Source organism: Clinocottus analis, unplaced genomic scaffold (genome assembly GCF_023055335.1).
Source record: "Clinocottus analis isolate CAN_PGR_092001 unplaced genomic scaffold, fCliAna1.0.p SCAF_16, whole genome shotgun sequence".
NCBI lineage: Eukaryota > Metazoa > Chordata > Actinopteri > Perciformes > Cottidae > Clinocottus > Clinocottus analis.
This window is the reverse complement of record NW_027175887.1, coordinates 8,290,821-8,309,871: the sequence shown is the minus strand read 5'-3', so window position 1 is coordinate 8,309,871 and position 19,051 is coordinate 8,290,821. Positions and strand designations below refer to the sequence as shown.

General features: G+C 43.2%; 4 protein-coding genes across 4 annotated transcripts in view; 2 read left to right on the top strand and 2 right to left on the bottom strand.

Moving 5' to 3' along the window:
• The first annotated feature begins 1,842 nt into the window (after positions 1 to 1,842).
• On the top strand, positions 1,843 to 5,987 carry gipc1 (GIPC PDZ domain containing family, member 1). The gene is made up of 7 exons (XM_068579562.1): positions 1,843 to 2,074; positions 2,495 to 3,048; positions 3,158 to 3,343; positions 3,529 to 3,709; positions 4,009 to 4,121; positions 4,231 to 4,312; positions 4,402 to 5,987. Exons 2-7 carry the CDS (start codon positions 2,758 to 2,760, stop codon positions 4,551 to 4,553), a joined length of 1,005 nt encoding a protein of 334 aa, XP_068435663.1. The 5' UTR covers positions 1,843 to 2,074; positions 2,495 to 2,757; the 3' UTR covers positions 4,554 to 5,987.
• A 796-nt stretch (positions 5,988 to 6,783) lies between these two features.
• LOC137786208 (E3 ubiquitin-protein ligase TRIM35-like) lies at positions 6,784 to 9,292 on the top strand. The gene is made up of 6 exons (XM_068577923.1): positions 6,784 to 7,329; positions 7,539 to 7,634; positions 8,032 to 8,262; positions 8,343 to 8,365; positions 8,464 to 8,582; positions 8,733 to 9,292. Exons 1-6 carry the CDS (start codon positions 6,784 to 6,786, stop codon positions 9,290 to 9,292), a joined length of 1,575 nt encoding a protein of 524 aa, XP_068434024.1.
• A 49-nt stretch (positions 9,293 to 9,341) lies between these two features.
• On the bottom strand, positions 9,342 to 12,065 carry LOC137786813 (C-signal-like). Its single transcript, XM_068578921.1, has 6 exons — positions 11,860 to 12,065; positions 11,208 to 11,262; positions 10,857 to 11,044; positions 10,604 to 10,765; positions 10,383 to 10,493; positions 9,342 to 9,612 (listed from the first exon to the last, which is right to left on the bottom strand). The coding sequence occupies exons 1-6, from the start codon at positions 12,001 to 12,003 to the stop codon at positions 9,499 to 9,501; spliced, it is 774 nt and encodes a 257-aa protein (XP_068435022.1). The 5' UTR covers positions 12,004 to 12,065; the 3' UTR covers positions 9,342 to 9,498.
• A 1,136-nt stretch (positions 12,066 to 13,201) lies between these two features.
• The window catches only part of kcnt2b (potassium sodium-activated channel subfamily T member 2b), a 33,084-nt gene continuing 27,234 nt past the window's right edge, over positions 13,202 to 19,051 (bottom strand). Inside the window, exons 22-30 of the mRNA XM_068578354.1 lie at positions 18,784 to 18,855; positions 18,490 to 18,624; positions 18,286 to 18,397; positions 17,445 to 17,546; positions 17,258 to 17,341; positions 17,047 to 17,175; positions 15,973 to 16,318; positions 15,140 to 15,224; positions 13,202 to 15,040 (exon numbers count right to left, since the gene is read on the bottom strand). Of these exons, the coding sequence (XP_068434455.1) occupies positions 14,923 to 15,040; positions 15,140 to 15,224; positions 15,973 to 16,318; positions 17,047 to 17,175; positions 17,258 to 17,341; positions 17,445 to 17,546; positions 18,286 to 18,397; positions 18,490 to 18,624; positions 18,784 to 18,855 (1,183 nt within the window). The 3' untranslated portion in view covers positions 13,202 to 14,922. The remainder of the gene's footprint in view (positions 15,041 to 15,139; positions 15,225 to 15,972; positions 16,319 to 17,046; positions 17,176 to 17,257; positions 17,342 to 17,444; positions 17,547 to 18,285; positions 18,398 to 18,489; positions 18,625 to 18,783; positions 18,856 to 19,051) is intronic.

The window sequence follows — 19,051 nt, the reverse complement described above, 5'->3', positions numbered from 1 at the left end:
TGTTTGAGTTATTGAGGACATTCAAGCAAATGTCTTGTGAAATCTATCTATCTATCTATCTCTATATCTATATCTATCTCAATTGATCGATATAGATATTATACACACACACACACACACACACACACACACACACACACACACAGAAACGTTCCAATCTGTGTTGTACAAAAAGAAAAGCACTTCCTTTCTTAAGATGAATTGAATTACTTTTCCTAATAATTTTCTAAATTAAACTGTGACCTAAATTTGTGATTGTTGTTAAAACAGTCTCTTCTATGTCACGCCCTCTGGTGGTCACAGTGTGCAACTTCATCGGGCCAATTTTTTCTATTTGGTTTGGACAGTTCATGCTATTGCCCAACTATGGAGCATCTTCAGGCCAACTTGACACTGGAGTCGTATCTTCTTATTGTGGAGCGCTGGAGGTAAGGAAAATTTGTGATGACAATTTTATGCAACTGTCAAACAGCCTGGGCCAGCATGGCGTAGGTATTGGCGCAGCAGCGAGAGGAAGGTCTGCTATCGGCCCAAAGTATAAGTATAAGCCAGTGTAGAAGTTTGTAGATGTTGTTGTTGCTTCAACAACATATTACTGTAATGAGAGACAAGATCAGGATCGGTCCAAAATTCCTCCAAAAGTGGACTGAATCAAATTAATTCTTCAGGATCTCGCCTACAAAGATCAACTTCTATTTGAACTGTATTAATACCTGGGTGCTCTCTGATTGGATGTACTCTGTACTCTGTGTGACTTGTCTTCTACATTCATTTAACTTTTCTGAAGAAAACGTATCTGCACTGAGGATTTGAACTCTCAGTATCATGTCCATCCAAGTGTTGAAAAGATCCCAAATGATAGTCACCTGATGTTAGTCAATATCTTCTGTAGTCAAACTCTGATTGACTAAAAACTGAAATATCTTTCATTGTTAAGTGCCTTGTTTCCTTTTATTTCGTGCTGTACCACTCCTGTTCCAGTGGGGTTTTTTTTTAATTAATTGGATGTCTGTATTGTTGTATCATCTTTTTAGGATTTTGTAGAGAAAATCAGGACAATATAATATCCTGAAGAAATATTAATATATTGAAATATGTAGCACAACTGTGGTGTTTTTCCAAAGTAATTTAAAAAAAAGTGCATTCAAGTCCTAGCATATCGAGAAAACATTACAAAGTCACAGTATGTCCAATAAAGTCACTCAACATGTGCTGTCTAGTGGCAGTTCGTGGCACCTACTGACACATCCATGCAGAGGATGAGTAGAGTGTTTGTAAGAGGGCATCATTTCTTTTTGTTTCAAAACCAGGGGAATCATTATTAAATAAAATAAATTAGAAACTAAAAAGCACAACGTGGTTTATAAGGCTGGAAACGAGAACAGGTGACACAGGTCAGTCGACTGACCTGTTTTAACGACGATGCATCGCGCTCTGTGGCCTCGCCCACTCTGCTCTGCAGCTGCTTGACGGGTGCCGGGTAGTTATGCACCACCAGAGGGCAGTGTGTATTCACTCCTACCAGTGTTGAAAACAAGACTATAAACGCCAGAGCAAATTGATACGTTCAAGTATGTAATGAAAATATAGTATTTGTGTTTTTGACACAACACTTGAGCTAACTTAACGCTAACTTACACGTACATAGTGTCATAAAACTGCACACGCATGCCTTTATAGTCACCCTTTTTCATTTTAGTTTTGAAACACGAAGTGCAGATAAAATCTAGAGTAATACAACAGACACCAAAAGAATGTAGTGGTTGGCAAAGTCTTATTTACGACTTTAGAACAGTCGCTCAATCGTGACACGAGAGTTTACGAGGACACGTGAAGGCATCACTCTTCCACCCTGCTGGGCTGAAAGCTAAACCTAGAGTAGCAGCCTTCACAGGCACGGGACTCATTACTATCAGGCCGGACCGGGTCGTCCTGACAGGAGCACAGCAGCTACGCATACTGGACTTTCTTAGTTTGCCAAGCGAAACGTTGTTTTTACATGTATTTCTGACAATTCACAGCAGCACCGTTAGCAGGCTAAGCTAGCAGGAAGAGCTAAAACTCCTGCTCCCCGGTAAGAATCACCGGCCATGTTTACTCCCTACAGTGTTCACATTCAGCGAACACAAGCTAGCTAACTAATTAGCTCTCTCCTCTCAGCTGCTCAACCACGCCAGGAACCGTCACGCGTTTAATTTGAGGTTTAACAGTCATTGGTTTAACTCGCTTCCGGTTGTAGAAGCGACAGGCTAAATTGTCAATGCTTGTGTCGCTCGAAGTGAAATATGTGTGGAAGACACTAGCGGCTAACATTAGCTATATTTGTTGTTTTGTCTGTTCAAGCTAAGGTATATGTTTTTTCTAATTAGCTCTTCTCTATCTGGGGGAGATGAAACAACGTAACAGTTAGCATGTTTAAACTGCTGCTATATCCGAGATGTCACTCCATTGGTGAATGCATGATCATGAAAGGAGGTCTGCCTCTGTGTTACAGCTGAGGACCACCAAATGCCGGCTGCTGGACGTGAAGGATCCAGCTATGTAAACTGCTCTGATGTGTGGACTTCTAAATCCATTCAGCACCTGGTTGAGACAGCTTTCAAGCTGCTCTGGAGGACCACACTATCACTGTGACATAAACATCCAACAAACCTGCAGCTGATTGGGCTGAACAGGTGTATGTGGGTCTGATCATAGCATAAGTCCCCTGAGCAGCCTCCTCCACTCCCTTCCATCCGCTCCCCCTGTAGCACTACTATGCCTCTGGGTTTGGGAAGAAGGAAGAAGGCTTCCCCGTTAGTTGAGAACGAGGAAGCGGAGCCTATCCGCGCAGGTCTCAATGTGCCAGGTATGGATGGAGGTGTTGTTGGGCTTGGAGAAGGCACTACCTCTGAAGGTCTGCCTCCTCCACACAGCAGCATGCGGCCTCGCCTTATCTTTCACACTCAGCTCGCCCACGGCAGCCCCACAGGCCGCATAGAAGGTTTCAGTAATGTGAGGGAGCTCTATGCCAAGATTGGTGAGGCCTTTGGGATACCGCCGTCTGAGGTGAGTCACTGCTGGTTGTGATGGATGTGAGGATGAATAGGTTTGCTCGAGTGTACCAGGGGAGAAGGCATTGTTGTAAATCATATGTGTTTGTTGTGTCCCTCCACAGGTTATGTTTTGCACACTGAACACTCACAAGGTGGACATGGATAAACTGTTGGGAGGTCAGATTGGGCTGGAGGACTTTATTTTTGCCCACATTAAAGGACAGCGAAAGGAAATAGAGGTGTATAAAGGAGAGGATGCACTAGGGTTGACGATCACTGATAATGGAGCTGGCTACGCTTTTATCAAGGTGAGTAATAATAACATGGCCTGGATTTATTAATATTCTTTAACTCAAGGATCCACATTGAAAGGCATGACACTGAACTATATTAAGGACTACTTTCTGTTCATAGATGTGAAGAGATTACACGTGGCAGGGATAGAGTGATGAGCTGAGTAGTGGATTATTTATTTGAGTTTTGCTGTTTTCAGAGAATCCGCGAGGGGAGCGTCATTCACCAGATCCAGGTCATCAACGTGGGTGATCTGATTGAGTCGATTAATGGCCATCGCCTGATTGGGTGTCGACACTATGAGGTGGCCAAGATGCTGAAGGAGCTGCCCAAAGGGAAGGAATTCACCATCAAGCTGGTGGAGCCTCTTAAGGCCTTTGGTAGGTGTTGGGGGAAGTTGTTTGATGTTTGTTCGTTTAGCTCCACAATCCCAGAGGTTGTATGCGCCTCAACTTCTGTCAGAGCCTCATCTGCTCTCCCTGGACAATCACTCAATCACACAGTCACTAATAGCAAACAATACTGTCACTTTTATCTATGACGATGGTTATTTAAGTTTTAGTCACTAAACTGTTCTTTACTCATTGTTCTCAATGATACATTGTAAAAGCTATAGAATGACAGGAGGTAAACTGTGTTTTTAGGTTTTTTTAGATCTCTGTTTTATTATTCTGCATAGATATGATCGGCCAGCGGTCTGGAGGGTCCAGATCAGCATCAGGGGTTCAGCTGGGGACCGGCAGAGGAACTCTGCGGCTGCGCTCTAAAGGTCCTGCCACAGTGGAGGAACTGGTGAGTGTTCGTGTAACACCTGCGGACTAAATATGGGTCTCTGTATTATTTAGAAAACACAACCCAGTTTTGTTGCCAGATTCTTCTCATTTTTTGTATTTCTCTCCAGCCCTCAGCATTTGAGGAAAAGGCAATTGAGAAGGTGGATGACCTGCTGGAGAGCTACATGGGCATCAGAGACAGCGAGCTGGGTAAGTGTATGAATGTTGGTTCTCTAGGTGGCAGAAGTTGTGTCGCTTGCTGTTTTATGTCTACTAAATTCTCTCTTTCGTCTGCTTAGCGGCCACCATGGTGGAGCTGGGAAAGGACAAGAAGAACCCTGATGAGTTTGCAGAGGCTCTAGATCAAACCCTTGGGGACTTTGCCTTCCCAGACGAATTTGTTTTTGACGTCTGGGGGGCCATCGGCGATGCAAAGGTTGGGCGAGTGTAACCACTGACGCTGTCGGAGCAGAACAACCCGTGTGTGGCACCCACAACATTCAGCACTACTAGAAAACACCACACTACTGTCATAAGTTTGTTTTTATTCCAGTGTATACTCCCACTATTTTTAATTTAGAGTGTACCCTTTTGGGAGCCTCTGCCTAGACAAAGTGGATAATGGCAGTTAATGGGAGAAGAAGATGACTGATGACTTCCAAAGTGCTTTTATCTGTCTTCCGGCTTTTTCCAGAAACTACAAGCACGCTGATGAGCGCTCCCTTTGACCAGATCACATGAACCTGCATGTCATTGTTGTAGTTGGCAGTGAAACAAGTGGAGCACAAGTCTTTAATATGGGAGCAATGAAAGACGACACAAAGTAAATCTTTAAAGATTTTTGCTCTGCTCTGTAAAACAACTACAGACATGACCAGAGATCTCACTGTAGCTCACCTGGTGAGTGGCACAGTTACTGCACAGTACAAGGCATCGGCCTCCCTGATTCACGGTGACGTCCTGAACCACTCGCTGTTACTGTTATGGATCAGTGTTACAAGCATGTGCTGTTATATTTTTATCTTCATAATGAATTCTGCTGGTTTTATGTCTTTTTTTTTGATTAAAAGAAAAAAATAGTAGTTGCAAAACTCATCGTAAAATGTAGCTCGCTGACTAAAAAATCAGTTGTTTATTCACCTTCAATACACTCCATGCTGTAAGGAAGTTAGCTTTCATACATTTGACAGTGTTGGAGGAAACTTGTGTTAATTGACCTTTTTTGAAGGTGAGAATGAGGAGTGGTTCTAGGTTTGTGGGTTGTATCGACTTATTATTTTTTTATAGCTAGTGTTTTTATATAAAGTGATGTGAAGTCTATTTTAAAACAGAGTTTGTGTAATGGATGAATACTTTGATCTTGTGTTGCAAGTACTTTATTTTGAAGCATTACAGAAAGCAGTATTAAAGAAGAGAAAGTCATGAGAAGGAGTAGGTGTGTAAAGAGGAAAAGGAATCTGTTTAGAACAAAATGCCTTCATTTCTTCTCATTTTCATGCATTTTATACGTTATGTTTGAAGTATGAATGCACGGTGCTGCAAAGTAAAGTATCCTGTCATTGGAGCAGAATGATACCAAACTGCTTCCATCATGTGTTACAGTGGCTTGTGTTGTTCAAAGAGAAATAACAGGCAATGCTGCACCCACTACTCAGCGTAGGTAAACACATGTCTTAAAACATTTTGGTGTTAACCTTTTCCGTGTATCCAAATGTATGAAGCTATTTTGTAGTTTTGTTTCATTCTCCAGGTGATAAATATCTAAATGTAATGAAACTGATGCTAAAACACTGTAACACTAAGAAGAACACGTTATTTTGATGGCTTTGTATTGCACTGTTAATTTCCAATTATAATGCAATAATAACAGCAACATGGCAGTTTTTCTTCTGTTTGGTCATTTCTAAATTTAACACAGAGCTCTGCAGTTTGAAGTTGAAAGTTAATTTAGACATCACACTGGTATGGGGTGTAAAACATGTTCATATAGATCAGAATATCTGCTTTTTGTGCTGTATAAAAAGGAGATACAGTGCTGTTTTTCCCCAATGTTCACGGCAATCACCGCGGGGTGTGTTTGTTTTTTCTAACCCGTGTCCTCCTGAAATATATATGACGTTTAACTAGAAATCACTTGGAGTGTCAGCAGGTTGTTAGAGGTAATGTAATAAGATCCACCTTAGTAAACTTGATAATGCTGGCCAAGCTCAGCGGGGTCACCTGCAGGCCTTTGCCCAGTTAACACTAAATACCTTTTGCTGTATGTTTAGATTATAAATGTAGTTTTGAGTCCTGTTTACTTTTTAAAAGTACTGGTATCCAACTGTTTGTTCTCTGCACACAAAAATAGAGCACTTTCAGTATCATTATGGTTTTCTGTAAAGAAAGGAAACATGCCTTTCTGACTCCACGTGAGACTGCCCTGTTTCTCAGAGGCTTGTTGTGGCTGAACGATGAGGGACGGTTACGTGTCCTTTATTTACTATAAGTGAAGTAAACCTGTTCCTCAAGTCCCTGTTGATCTATAACCGCGGTTACTCATAAACAGTGTCCAGACCACACTGTGGACGCTGCATTCAGAGAGGAGCACTTATTCTTCCTAACGGTGCATTCTCTGCAACAACAAAAAAACCCAACTACTGCAGCTATAAAAACAGCCTCCCCGCCAACAGGAACCGGCCATGGCGTTGCGCCCACGCGCGTCCTCTCAGCCTGGAATACTTTCCTTCTTCCAGAGCCCCAAGGTGGCTTCAGCCCTCCGGCCACGGGCCGAATCCTCACGCTCGGGCTCCGTGCTGGAGGATGAGCTGTCTTGTGCCGTCTGCTGTGAGATCTTCAAGGACCCCGTGGTGCTCAAGTGCAGCCACAGCTTCTGCCGAGTCTGTCTGCAGCAGTTCTGGAACAAGAAGAAGGCCAGACGCGAGTGTCCCATCTGCAGGAGGAAGTGCTCGCTGACGGAGCCCACAGTCAGCCTGGCACTGAAGAATGTGGCCGACACCTTCCTGAGGGAGCAGGACCGCAGGCCGCCCGCAACTGGAACATGGGTAGGAGCCGGTGGGACAGGGGAGCGAGAAGGACTGCTGGAGGTGAAGTGCGTCACACACGGGGAAGTTCTCAAGCTCTTCTGCCTGGATGACTTTGAAGCCCTCTGCTGTGTGTGTCACACCTCCAAGAAGCATCAGGGACACCGAGTGTGTCCCATAGAGGAGGGGGCGCAGGACTTTAAGGTGATGTGTTCTTGTTTAGCTGCAGTTTCTTAACGATTTAATGAAGGACTATGTGCTAGTTATCACCTTTGTCAGATTTTACTGCAGTGAAATGGAGAACATTAGTTTTTCCTGACCTCGCCACTGTGCAAAGTCAGAAACACTAGTTTTGGCCTGCGTCAAAATTATCCTTTTTTTTTTGATGACACGCTTTATGTCTCACCCTTCAGGCAGAGCTGAAGACAGATCTGATTCCTCTGAAGAAACACCTGCGTGGCCTGTATGAAGCCAAGCAGGAGTGTGATGACACAACTGTGCACATCAAGGTATCAATAAACACGAGAGCACCAGCATGTCTGCTGACGTGACTCAAGTTGACTGTTAGTGTGTAAACATGTCAGCCAAGGTGTTAGATAAGCCACCTTTTTGTCCTTTAGGGTACAAGTTCTCTAAATTAGGCTGGAAAGAGACAAATTCTCCAGGATTGTTGCATGAATTCAGAACTAGAGTAGCCCTATTATTTAGTACATTTGACCACAGCTAACAGGTATATTAAACTAGTATATGAAATATGACGTACACAGGAAAGTTAGATCTGAGTAAAAGGTAATTATTTCTTTAAGATGTAAGATTAGATGAGTTAACTACAACTCTATCAGTCACATTATTGTACATTTGCTGTTTTTCTGCGTTGACCCTTACTTCTACTTCCGTGTATGCTAGAGCCAAACTGAGGCCACAGAAAATCAGATCAAAGAGGAGTTTGAGCAGCTGCGGGAGTTTCTGCAAAAGGAAGAGAGGGCCCGACTGGCTGCCCTGCAGCAGGAGGGTGAGGAGAAGAAAGAGCTGGTCAGGAAGAAGTCCGAGAACATCACCAGAGGTATCCTCACCTTCTCGCACGCCGTCATCGCTATTGAGAATGAGATTTCTTCCGGTGATGCCCTCTTCCTTAAGGTGAGAGTTTGTAAATGTTTCTCTCTGAATGCATCTAACCATGCAGTTTGTAAAAACTCAGTTTTTCCTCTTGATTTCAGAATTATACCAAGACAAAGAAAAGGTAATAGCTTTATTATCTCCTGCACCTGTCCTATAAACAAGCTGAAGCGTACCAGTTGTTCAGTATTGATAGACTCCTGTGTGTGATTCTTCTCACAGAGCGCAGATCGCACAGAATGAGCCTGAAAAAGTGCCGGGTGCTCTTATAAATGTGGCCAAGCATGTCAGTTCCCTCAAGTACCATGTGTGGGAGAAGATGGCAGAGCTGGTGCAGTACAGTAAGCACAATTTGTGACACGTTTGCATTTTACTCAATCAATAGTTTGACCTTGAGGAAGATCACTATGTAGGCTTGTCAGTAAAGGATGTTTTAAAATGTTTCCTATTTGAACAATCACCCCTCTGCTTTTTGTTTCTTTCCCTTTCAGCACCCATCAGCCTGGACCCCAACACTGCCTATCCCTGGTTGTCCCTCTCTCCAGACCTGACCTGTGTCATCAACAGTGGATGCCTACAGAAGCTCCCGGACAATCCCGAACGTTTCGGCCACTTTGTGTTCCTGCTCGGCTCAGAGGGCTTCACTTCGGGCCGCCACGCCTGGGAGGTGGAGGTGGGCGACAATGCGGACTGGATGCTCGGAGTTGTCAAGGAGTCCATCGACAGGAAAGGCCGGATCACTGGGTGTCCCGAGGGCGGGTTTTGGATGATCTCGCACTACGAGGGCGAGTACTCGGCCATGACGAGGCCCAGCACGCCGCTGCATCCTCAAGGCGAGCTGACCCGAGTCAGGGTGCAGCTGGACTACGACTGCGGAGAGGTGACCTTCTCCAACCCTGTGAGCATGACGCCCATCTACACCTTCGCTGACTTCTTCGGTGAGAAGATGTACCCCTTCTTCTGCCCTGGAGCCAACATCAACGGGAACAACCCAAACCCGCTTAAGATCTGCCCCGCTAAGGTGGCTGTGTGGAATAGTGCCACATGGTAATTACAAAAGTAAAAAAACAACAACTTGCAGACCACAGAAGTGCATTTATTATTCAGGAAATCCCCGAGGAGTGTATCAACTCATCTCAGTACATGCCTATGCGTAAAATGAACATGATATAAGCAAAGTAATGAGCACAAGTATTGGTTTATTTCACTTGGGTTCATTTAGTGATTGACTGCAGTTTATGAAGCGGTTGTTTAAAGCTACCAGGGGAGGGACTTGCCCTCATAGTCCAGGAAGGCTCCGTTCTGCTTCTCCGTCAGGGAGGCCATCACGCTGAACATCCCCTGCACACTTTGCGTAGCGTCAATATCCCCCTGGTGGTCGGAAACACACAGTTACCTTGAAGGCTCGCACAGGAGGTCGTCTCTCCTCTGAGTTAGGAATCTAATGTTTCTACTCACGCATCAGTTACAGACTCTGCCTTTAAGTGGTTGTAATCTGTCGTTTCTGTAATCTGTGACTGCTTTCAATGTCAGTGTTAACAGTAAAAACAAAAATTTGACATTTTCATTTCTGACCGGCTGGGACAATTTTTATGTTGGCAAGTGAAAAGCATGCGGGACATCTGTAATCATGTGGGTTCACTCGAGAGACCATATGCTGTTGCAAATGTCTTTAAAGGGATTTTGCAATGTTTAAAGGCGTAAACAAAAAAAAAGTGAATTCACATTTCTGCATCACATGTACAATTATGTCATATGATTGCTATTATAGAGCAACATTGTATGAATTCTTTCTCAATCCAGGTATCCGTCTCACTTGATACATCGACTTTGTTAGATGTCTAATGTTATTGTTTGTCTTGCTCACTGTGGTTTCAGATATTGGAAAGTTTGTAACTCACAGTCCCAAAAGCCTGAAATTTGAATGAGGCTTCTTTGTAAAACAATCTGTCTGAGTTCTTCGTCTGTGGAATGTATCGATTCAACAAAACCAAAAAAACATTGTTCTTTGCAAAGTGTGTGAAATAGCAAATCATACGACATGATGTTCATGTTGTGCTTCTCAGTTAATAAAGTAAAATATCATTCAGAGCTTCCTCAACATTGTTTCATTGTTTCCTGTGTGAAAACTGCTGACTCACCTCGTCTCCACCCATGTCGGTGCGCACCCAGCCAGGGTGGAGCATGGCAAACAGGATCTCATCCTTCTTCAGCTCCTCTGCAGCACACAGTGTCAGCATATTCAAACCTGCCTGAGAAGAGAAAGGAGGGGGGGGGGGGGCAACCATTCAGGTGATGGATGAACAGTTGCACTTAAATGTGAGATGAGTCGAGGTCACCGTGTTAACAGGTGGTCACTCACTTTGCTGATGCGGTAGGAGATGCCGGAGAAGTGGCCATATGACTGTTTTACAATTTCCATTGAAGCCAGAAATGAGGAGATGTTGACGACGGCTGCTTTGCTGCAGGACATCCCTGGCGCCTCACTGGCCTTTGCTGCTGCACGAAGGTGAGGCAGGAACTCCTAAGATGACCACCAGCAAGACAGAGTCAGCAAGAGGAAACATTCAGTGAACAGTGTCGGAGTTCTTGTGTCCACTCTTCGTCTCTCCTACTTTAATGCTGTTCATGGGGCCCATGACATTGGTGTTGAAGGCGTTCTGCATGTCTTCAGAGCTGGTTTCCAGCAACGTGCCTTTAGCCAGCACGCCTGCGTTGTTAATCAGCAGGTTGAGACCCTCTTTCCCAACCACAGAGCCCACCTGCACGGCACACTGTTTGATGCTCGAAAGGTCAGTGATGTCTGACAGAGAGAGAAAGAGAGTGGAGCATCAGCGGTGGTCAATAGACAGACAGTCAGATAAATATCAGAGCCCTGAGCTATTCATAGTCGAGGTCAGTGTGTGCCAGGCCATGGGAGCAGGACGGAGGGTTTAACAGAGTATAACACAAGAGAGAGCTTGTACCCAGACGGACAACAGCGATGACGTTGGGATGCTTCTTTGCCAGTGTTTGCAAGGCCTGGAAATACACAGAGAAGACGCGTTTGTAATGCAGCAGAGAAGCCCACACTCTGTGGATCACTTGTACTCACTTTGATCCGGCGGTGGGAAGCTCAGCTGTCCACGACCAAAGAAATGATTTGTCAACTAACATGTCAACCAATCAATTAGTCAATTTAATCTGCAGCTTTGCCACAAAGAATCACACAAAAGCGCCACTTTAAATCTGAATGAATCACAAACTATAATCCATAAATGAATGAATGAATTATTAGTAGTAGCCCTTTATTGGGCACTCATTAAAATACTTTATGCAGAAAATTACCTTATATGGTTACTTGCACGATAAAGGGTTTTAAAGTCAATTCTACATGAATACCTTTATTTTTTGGCTATTGTTGATAGTAATAGGAGTTTTGTTTTATTTTTACAATATAATAAAGATAAATAATAAAGATCTGAGTCTGTCTTCCATCACTGCATTCATCTGTGGATGAATGTCTTGTTTCTTCTGAGTCATGCAACATTGGGTTTTGCAAACCTTTCTCTGGTTTATTGTCCTGCTGCAATTAAATGTGGAAGAGCACAATGAGTCAAACAGTAGGTGGAGACTCACCTCAGCTCTGGGTCCGTCTGGATCCCTGCAGCAGGCGAACAGCTTCTTCAGTGGACGGGAGCCCTCCGCCATTTGCTTCACCATTTCCAGGCCCAGGCCTCTGTTGGCCCCTGTGATAAGCACGCTGACTGCTTGAGCTGCCATTTCCTCTGCAATTCTGTCTCAGCTCTTGCAGAAAAGTTCTGTTTAATATTCTGGACATTTCTCTGGCCACACCCATTGTCTTATTTCACAAAGGGTGTGGAGCCCTACCAGACAAAAGTGGGTGACTCACCAAGTCAGGAATGTGTAAAGCTCACGTACTGAGAGGATCAAACTGTGCAATACATGACAGAAAGAACCCTAAGTAGGCAAACAAAAGGCCAATAATAAAAGACGCAAATGATGACGGTGCTAATGTTGTAACAAAAATGGGGAAGGAGTGTCGCTCATGTTGTTTTTTCAACCCTATTCAACAATAGAGAAAATCAGTGCAAAAAGCAACGGACTGCTTTTTTATAAACTGACTTCTGATAAAAGACACACCCTCCATGTTGTCTACACAAACTTAAACCAACAATACACACTGGCAGTTTCATGTCAAACAGGATCAACAAACTGCTGATGTCACGTTCCTGACCTCTCGAGCACTGTGAGAGTCTAGTTGTTCGACTTCTCGAGCCGGATGGCAAGTCCACATGTAAAAGGCTGATAATGCGGGTGTGTGGTCCGGCTGAATCTGGGCGGCCTTCTTATCTCCTCTTATCTTATGTGGCAGTATTGTGTGGTCTTTTGTCAGCCTGAAGACACCACACTTGAGGAGTTGGAGCCATTTAGTGTGAGTAATACACGAGTATCGTGGCAACAATAGCTCAGGAAGGTGAACTTACTAAAACACACAAAATAAATACCGTGTCAGACAAGGAAGTGATTAAGTTATAAATAAAAAAAAATATGAATAAAATAAAATAATGTAACTACATCAACGGTTTGAGGTTTTTTTCTGCTGTGCAGAATCATATGTGCACAGCAACACTCAAACCCATAGAATCTCTGTATAAGAGAGCACTCAAAGTCTTTGACAAGAAAACGCAAACTCATGCTGAACAAGCATTAGTTTAGAAGTTTTAACAACCTGATCAGCCTTAAAGAAGCCAGCATTATTTATCAAGCCCTAAATGGTCTGGCACCTCCTCCGCTGAACGAGTTCATTAAACAGAGACCTTGTGTGACATGTATGTGTGTGTGTGTATATATATATATATATATATATATATATATATATATATATATATATATATATATATATATATATATATATATATATATGCAACTCTTTTTTATCCATTGTTGATGTGTTGGCGAACTGTTATGTATTGTCAGCTATGGACTGTAGTTTATTGCCTGACCTTTTCCTTTAGGACACTCAGCCTGTACATTGTGGCAGGGGGACAGGCAATGGAAATCAGCCTTGCGGCTGGAATTGGGTGCATTTACATTTTAATTTTAAGTGTTCATTAATGTACATTGTCCCTCTTGAGCAAATAAACTTGAATTGAATTCTAATCATCCGAAGAGGAACTGGTTAAATCTGCACAAATTGACACTACAAGACAATCGAGCAATGGCAAGCTATAATGACTGATTTTAATATATACATATTTGTATCATATATATTGGCATATACAGCTCAGCAGTGGTGTTGGTAGTGTTGCAGGTTAGCATTCCCACCACATGGCTGCACCGTTTCTGTGTGAAACAGCACATTCAGACTTTCTGACAAAACTTGTACAAATGTTTGCAAATCCTTGGTAAACAAACAGCATAAACGTCCACCCTAACAGGTAATGTACTTTCATATAACAGATTAATATCTCCGGTTACATAAAACACCTGAAAATAGGTAGATAGGTAGGTAGACTAAACTGATAAGCAGATTGATTTCTCTGATCTCGCACATTTTCACTTGATTTCAGAGAAAGTAGTTGTTTTTTTCTGGCCAAAAATTAAACGCTGGATTTTTACTTACTTGTTAAAGTGGATATTTAATCTGCAATAAATACAGGAACTATGCAAATGTCAAGTTTATAAATCGTCCATCAAAACCATTTCATTATAAGCTTCACAAAGGCAGTATTTATTGCAGGGCTATTGTACTGGATGACGTTATGTTTTGGTATGCGTTTTCGTTATTTTGTCCGTCCACTGCATCTCCAACATGCATGTCAGAAAAAACAAGCTGGTGGCCGGACGGCTCACACTAACTGACAGAAGCAGAGAGGGGGAGGCTTTAAAAACAACAACAGGCCAACAGTAAACTCACATACAGGTTTGTTCAGGGAGAACTCACATAACTGGAAACTGAACATACGTCTGACAGCAACGACACTGAATACCCTCTGGTGCTCTTTGGATTCCTCCGCTGCTGGTGAGGGACAAACAAATATATGCGTTTGACTGTGTAAGCAACTGGTTAAAAGTAAAAAAAGAAAAAAGAAAAAGAGACTTCATGAAGAACCAAAAAAAGGGATGTGTCACTTTGAAATACGTCAAACAACATTAAGTCTGACAAAATACACCTACGACACGGAGAAGCACACAAAAATACATCCCTTGACTTTCATTTGGCACTAGAGTCCTTTCGCTGTCCTGATCAAATTGGCAGTGTCTTGCTCTTGATCCACACACACGCGCACAGACACACACACACACACACACACACACACACACACACACACACACACACACACACACACACACACACACACAAACACACACACACAATGCAGTACATACCATGCACATACACAGTTATAAATACATACAGTTATTCATTAAATGCACTTCTGTGTCCGCAGCTCTCCGCTTTGAAAATAGAAAGGTGCATAAACAAAACATTCCCTTCGTTATATAGAAAAGGTCCATGCAAGACCGGCTCCTGTCACTTCAGCCTGACTGAATGTGAAGACAATACGAGGTCCGTGTGCCATCTGGCTGCGTCTCTTTCCATCTCACAATTGCTGAGTCTGTTGTTGTGTCTCCTCTCGCTGACAGTGTTCTGACAGTACGTTTTTTGTGTGTCTCTCACAGATGGGTGCTGTCCTGCGTATCAAACCTGTGGCTCTCTGAGATCCCAGCGCTGCACTTCCTGCTGCTACCCTGATTGGGTACCAGAGAGAGGGGGTCTGGCCTGATCAGGTACCTGCAATGGGGCACAGATAGGGGCGGCAAATCCTGTAATAGTTTTCATACTGTGTTCATTTTACAGTGCCATCTATTACATTTGGTGTTGTGTACTCACACAACATCGTGCAGCTCTAGTCTGGTGTCTGGAGAAGGGTTGATGAGGATATAAGACAGTCTGTTCCCTTGATCCGTCATCCCGTCTGGCGGAGGAAGAAAAGAGGAAAGTGATGCAGGAAACTAAATAGGCACAGGATACACAGCAGGCTGCGCAACATCCGTACATAAGAGAGGCTTCGTTACTGTGAGTCACAAGACAGGAAGACACATTTTAAAATAAATAAAAATGGACGCCAGCAACAACAACAGAGGTGGAAAAAGTACAATACAGCAATGCAAAAATATGTTAATACAGGAAATATACAGCTTTTAAAATCTTGGTTATTTAAAAGTACATTAGGAGAACAGTATAATCACAGTTAAGTAAATATTATCAGCAAAGTCTACCTAAAGTATCAGAAGTATTAATGATGCAAAAAGGTTCAATACAAGTGTAAATAATATTGTGTAGATTGTTTTACAGCAATATATTAATGTGCATGTTGGTGTTGTAGCTGGTTGAGTTGCAGCTAGTGTTACCTACTGTAAGGTGTCACATGCTAAAGAAGTTGCATTGTACTTTACAAGCTTATCCTTTATTTATGTCAATCATCTGTCATTTGTAAAGTAACTAAATACTATAGCTGTCAAATTAATATAGAGGAGTAAAATCACAATGTTTACTTCTGAAATGTAGACGTATTCGTTGCAAAAACGGAAATACTCAAAATGTAAATGTAGATCAAAACGTGAGAAAAGTACACGAGTAAATGTCCTCAGTTGCACGTAATCACGAGTAAACTTGAGATTAAGAGAAGCATGCGTTCATAAACCAACTACATATGGACGTACTGAATCCAGTTGGAGAAAGGCCCAAGTGCTTCATCCTCGTTTTCACCAGCGCGTTGAGTTCCTGCCTCTCAGAGCGTCTGAACAGGGTCAGTCTCTGCTGGTTGATCCTCTCCGCCGCACTGCCCGGACCCCCCTTGGCCCCGCTCGAGCCCCGCCCCCCCTTCCTGCTCAGCCGCCGTGCCCACTGCATGCTTTTCCTCCGGAGCAGCGGGTGGTCTGAGGAATGAGAGGAGGTGGAGATGGGCTCCGAGGAGGTGCTGTTACGGTGAGCACTGGTCCGGGACAACAGGGGCTCCCTGGGTTCTCTGGTGTCCTCGTAGTCCTCCACTGTGATGGATACCTGGGACTGTAACACACGCACACGCACACGCACACGCACACACACACACACACACACACACACACACACACACACACACACACACACCTTTAATTTCCTTCCAATCACACTGACTTTTATTAAGTCAGTCCTTCACCACTGATGTCTCTCATTTAAGGCAAACATTTAATACTTTCTTATCATTCATCAAATGAATGATGAACACAGTACACACTGTTTCATTAAATGAATACTACGACATTCTCAAGCATCTTTTGTGTAAACAACATATCCCTCACACCCCGCAGGTTTTCTTTAAAAAATGCATACAGACTAAGCAAAAGAGTTATGCAAAAATGTTTTCATATCAGAGTGTGCATCGGTACATGGCATACACATGTAATCAGCATTTGGATAGATCTACCTAAATAAATCTTGGCTTTTTTTAATTAATGAAGTAGATAGTGACATTGTGGTAACTGAAAGCAAAAGAGTGAGTTTTAACTAGAAAATAGAGGCTTTAAAAAAGTAGGTTCACGACCACTAGTTTGTTATCCATTACATTTTATTTATTGAATAGACCTTGACATCTTTCTCACTTTAAATATCATTAGTCACATATTTATTCCTACAACTCTTTTTTTTTGATTGTTGGATGTAATAAGCATTACGGCCTCCAGGGGCCGCTAGCAGGGCTTTAGAGTAGACCCTTGTTCATTTAAGTGGCCATAAAACTAGTAACTACAGCCGCACACCTCAGAGACCGGAAGCTTATGTGCCTCTGTCCGATAGATGCCGATGGGGATGTCTCCAGTGGACGAGCACAGCTTCTGGTAGAGCCTGCCGTAGGTGCGGATCCACAAGTCATCCTCTGTGATTTTCATCTAGAAAAGACAATAATCAACTTAGGAGCCACTTCACAGTCCAAACAGTGTGTGTTCAAGCTGTTTGTGTCCGGGTACTCACAGCGCAGAGGAAACCTGAGCCAGGCATGGAGTCTAAACCCAGCAGCAGCCTGGTGATGGAGATCATGTAGTCCTTCACAAATGACTGGCAGGAGAGCACGGTATACAAGTCAACAGAAACAGACCACATTTGGCATTTTGACACATTTCATTTTTCAGTGAGGGTGAAGAGTTTCTGCTTGAGATACCTGGTAGAGGAGAGTGTCCAGCATGCTGACGCTGAACACCTTCCCAGCAGAGAAGGGCAGGCGGAACATAAACACCAGGTTGGATCCCTTCTCCCTTTCCTTCTGCAGAGCAAACACACGCACACGCACACGCACACACACACACGCACACGCACACACACGCACACACACACGCACACACACGCACACGCACAGATTTCCCCCGATTACACTAGTCTTGGGAGACGCGAAAAGATGTAATAACAGTTTCTAAAATCTATTTGTGAGCATCATCATTTGACCTTTAACCATAAAACCCTTTTATCTTTTCTTTCTTATTTATTTTAAAGCATCCATTTAGCATTCATTGGACCGTTAACTACTTGCATAATTTTGTAAAGTGGGATTTAACTAGAATCCCAAGACAAATATGCACACACAAGCATTGCCAAAACAAAGACGCCACCAGATGTCCTCCCTGCTGTGAGGCAACACTGCTAGAAATTTCTAAATGATCATAACTCCTTTAATCCCAGATTGAACTACATTTTAATATGCAACATATGTCACAAGAGTGACAAATTTACTTATTTGAAATGCGACCGATGCCCGAAGGCAGAACTCATGAGCTGCCACACAGAGGACCAACATTAACAAGACCAAAGGCTATACTCACTTACAAATGTTCACTGCAAAACTTTACAGTGGATGCACTTCTAATATCCCTGAGAATACTAAATAAAAGATGGCGTTCATGATGAAAAACAAGCTGCCGTCTGTCATTGTTTTTTCATTATCAGTCTGGATTGAGAAAAATGAGAGTGAGAGACAAAGTGGGGGTCTGAGGGTATGAAGCTTTTACCTTTTCCAGTTTGGACAGAGCCAGAGAGTAGTGGTCTTTGACTTTGAACTGCATAAAACGCATGTTGGCTGGGTGGGTGAGCTCGGTGATGATACTAAGCGCTGGGAAAAGTCTGGGAAATAGAAAGAATAATGGGTACCAAAATAAACCCACTCAAATTAAGATGGTGTGTGAGATTGCAGAGCAAGTTGGGACAAAGCAGACCTGAAGAGGGTCTGGACATTGACGATGGTCTTCGCATCAGCCATGTAGTCCTCCTCTGCGATCATGGAGCTCTCTTTGTCAACGACCACCATGGTGTCCGCAAAGGTGACTCCACATCGCAGCAAACTGTCTAGACTGATGATATCGTGAGAGAAAAGGACAAGTGTGGCAGTACAAATAAATCAAAGAGTATGTCATTTGAGAAATGCAAAAGCACATTTACACGAATGAAAATTCAGGAAATGGTAGAACATGAAAAAGACACATGACAAAACCAGCGTTGGTCTCTCTTACTTGTCGATGGAGCCCACTGTGTAGAACACCATGGGGAACCAACAGATTGCCTCCAGGAAGTCTGCTTCAGGTCTGAAACAATCAAACAACAAATACACTTGAGATTATGACCAGTAGAGATTCGTATTTGCCATGATGAGGAGCGAACGTCCCCACAGAGACTTAGAAATACAACACAGTCAAGCTGCCTGCAGAGAAAGCTGAAAATAACAGCACTGCACTGGAGTGACTCAGCATTTTATTGCCTTTTTATTGAATTCCACCCTCA

Bases quoted from the DNA above. Each gene is read 5' to 3' on its own strand.
- gipc1 (XM_068579562.1), top strand. From the start codon at position 2,758: ATGCCTCTGGGTTTGGGAAGAAGGAAGAAGGCTTCCCCGTTAGTTGAG. The intron at 3,344-3,528 runs GTGAGTAATAAT...TGCTGTTTTCAG, and splicing joins CTGGCTACGCTTTTATCAAG to AGAATCCGCGAGGGGAGCGT. The intron at 4,122-4,230 runs GTGAGTGTTCGT...ATTTCTCTCCAG, and splicing joins CTGCCACAGTGGAGGAACTG to CCCTCAGCATTTGAGGAAAA.
- LOC137786208 (XM_068577923.1), top strand. From the start codon at position 6,784: ATGGCGTTGCGCCCACGCGCGTCCTCTCAGCCTGGAATACTTTCCTTC. The intron at 7,635-8,031 runs GTATCAATAAAC...CGTGTATGCTAG, and splicing joins ACACAACTGTGCACATCAAG to AGCCAAACTGAGGCCACAGA. The intron at 8,366-8,463 runs GTAATAGCTTTA...TTCTTCTCACAG, and splicing joins TATACCAAGACAAAGAAAAG to AGCGCAGATCGCACAGAATG.
- LOC137786813 (XM_068578921.1), bottom strand. From the start codon at position 12,003: ATGGCAGCTCAAGCAGTCAGCGTGCTTATCACAGGGGCCAACAGAGGC. The intron at 11,263-11,859 runs GTGAGTCTCCAC...GTGTATTTCCAG, and splicing joins CAGACGGACCCAGAGCTGAG to GCCTTGCAAACACTGGCAAA. The intron at 10,494-10,603 runs GTGAGTGACCAC...TTCTCTTCTCAG, and splicing joins TCTCCTACCGCATCAGCAAA to GCAGGTTTGAATATGCTGAC.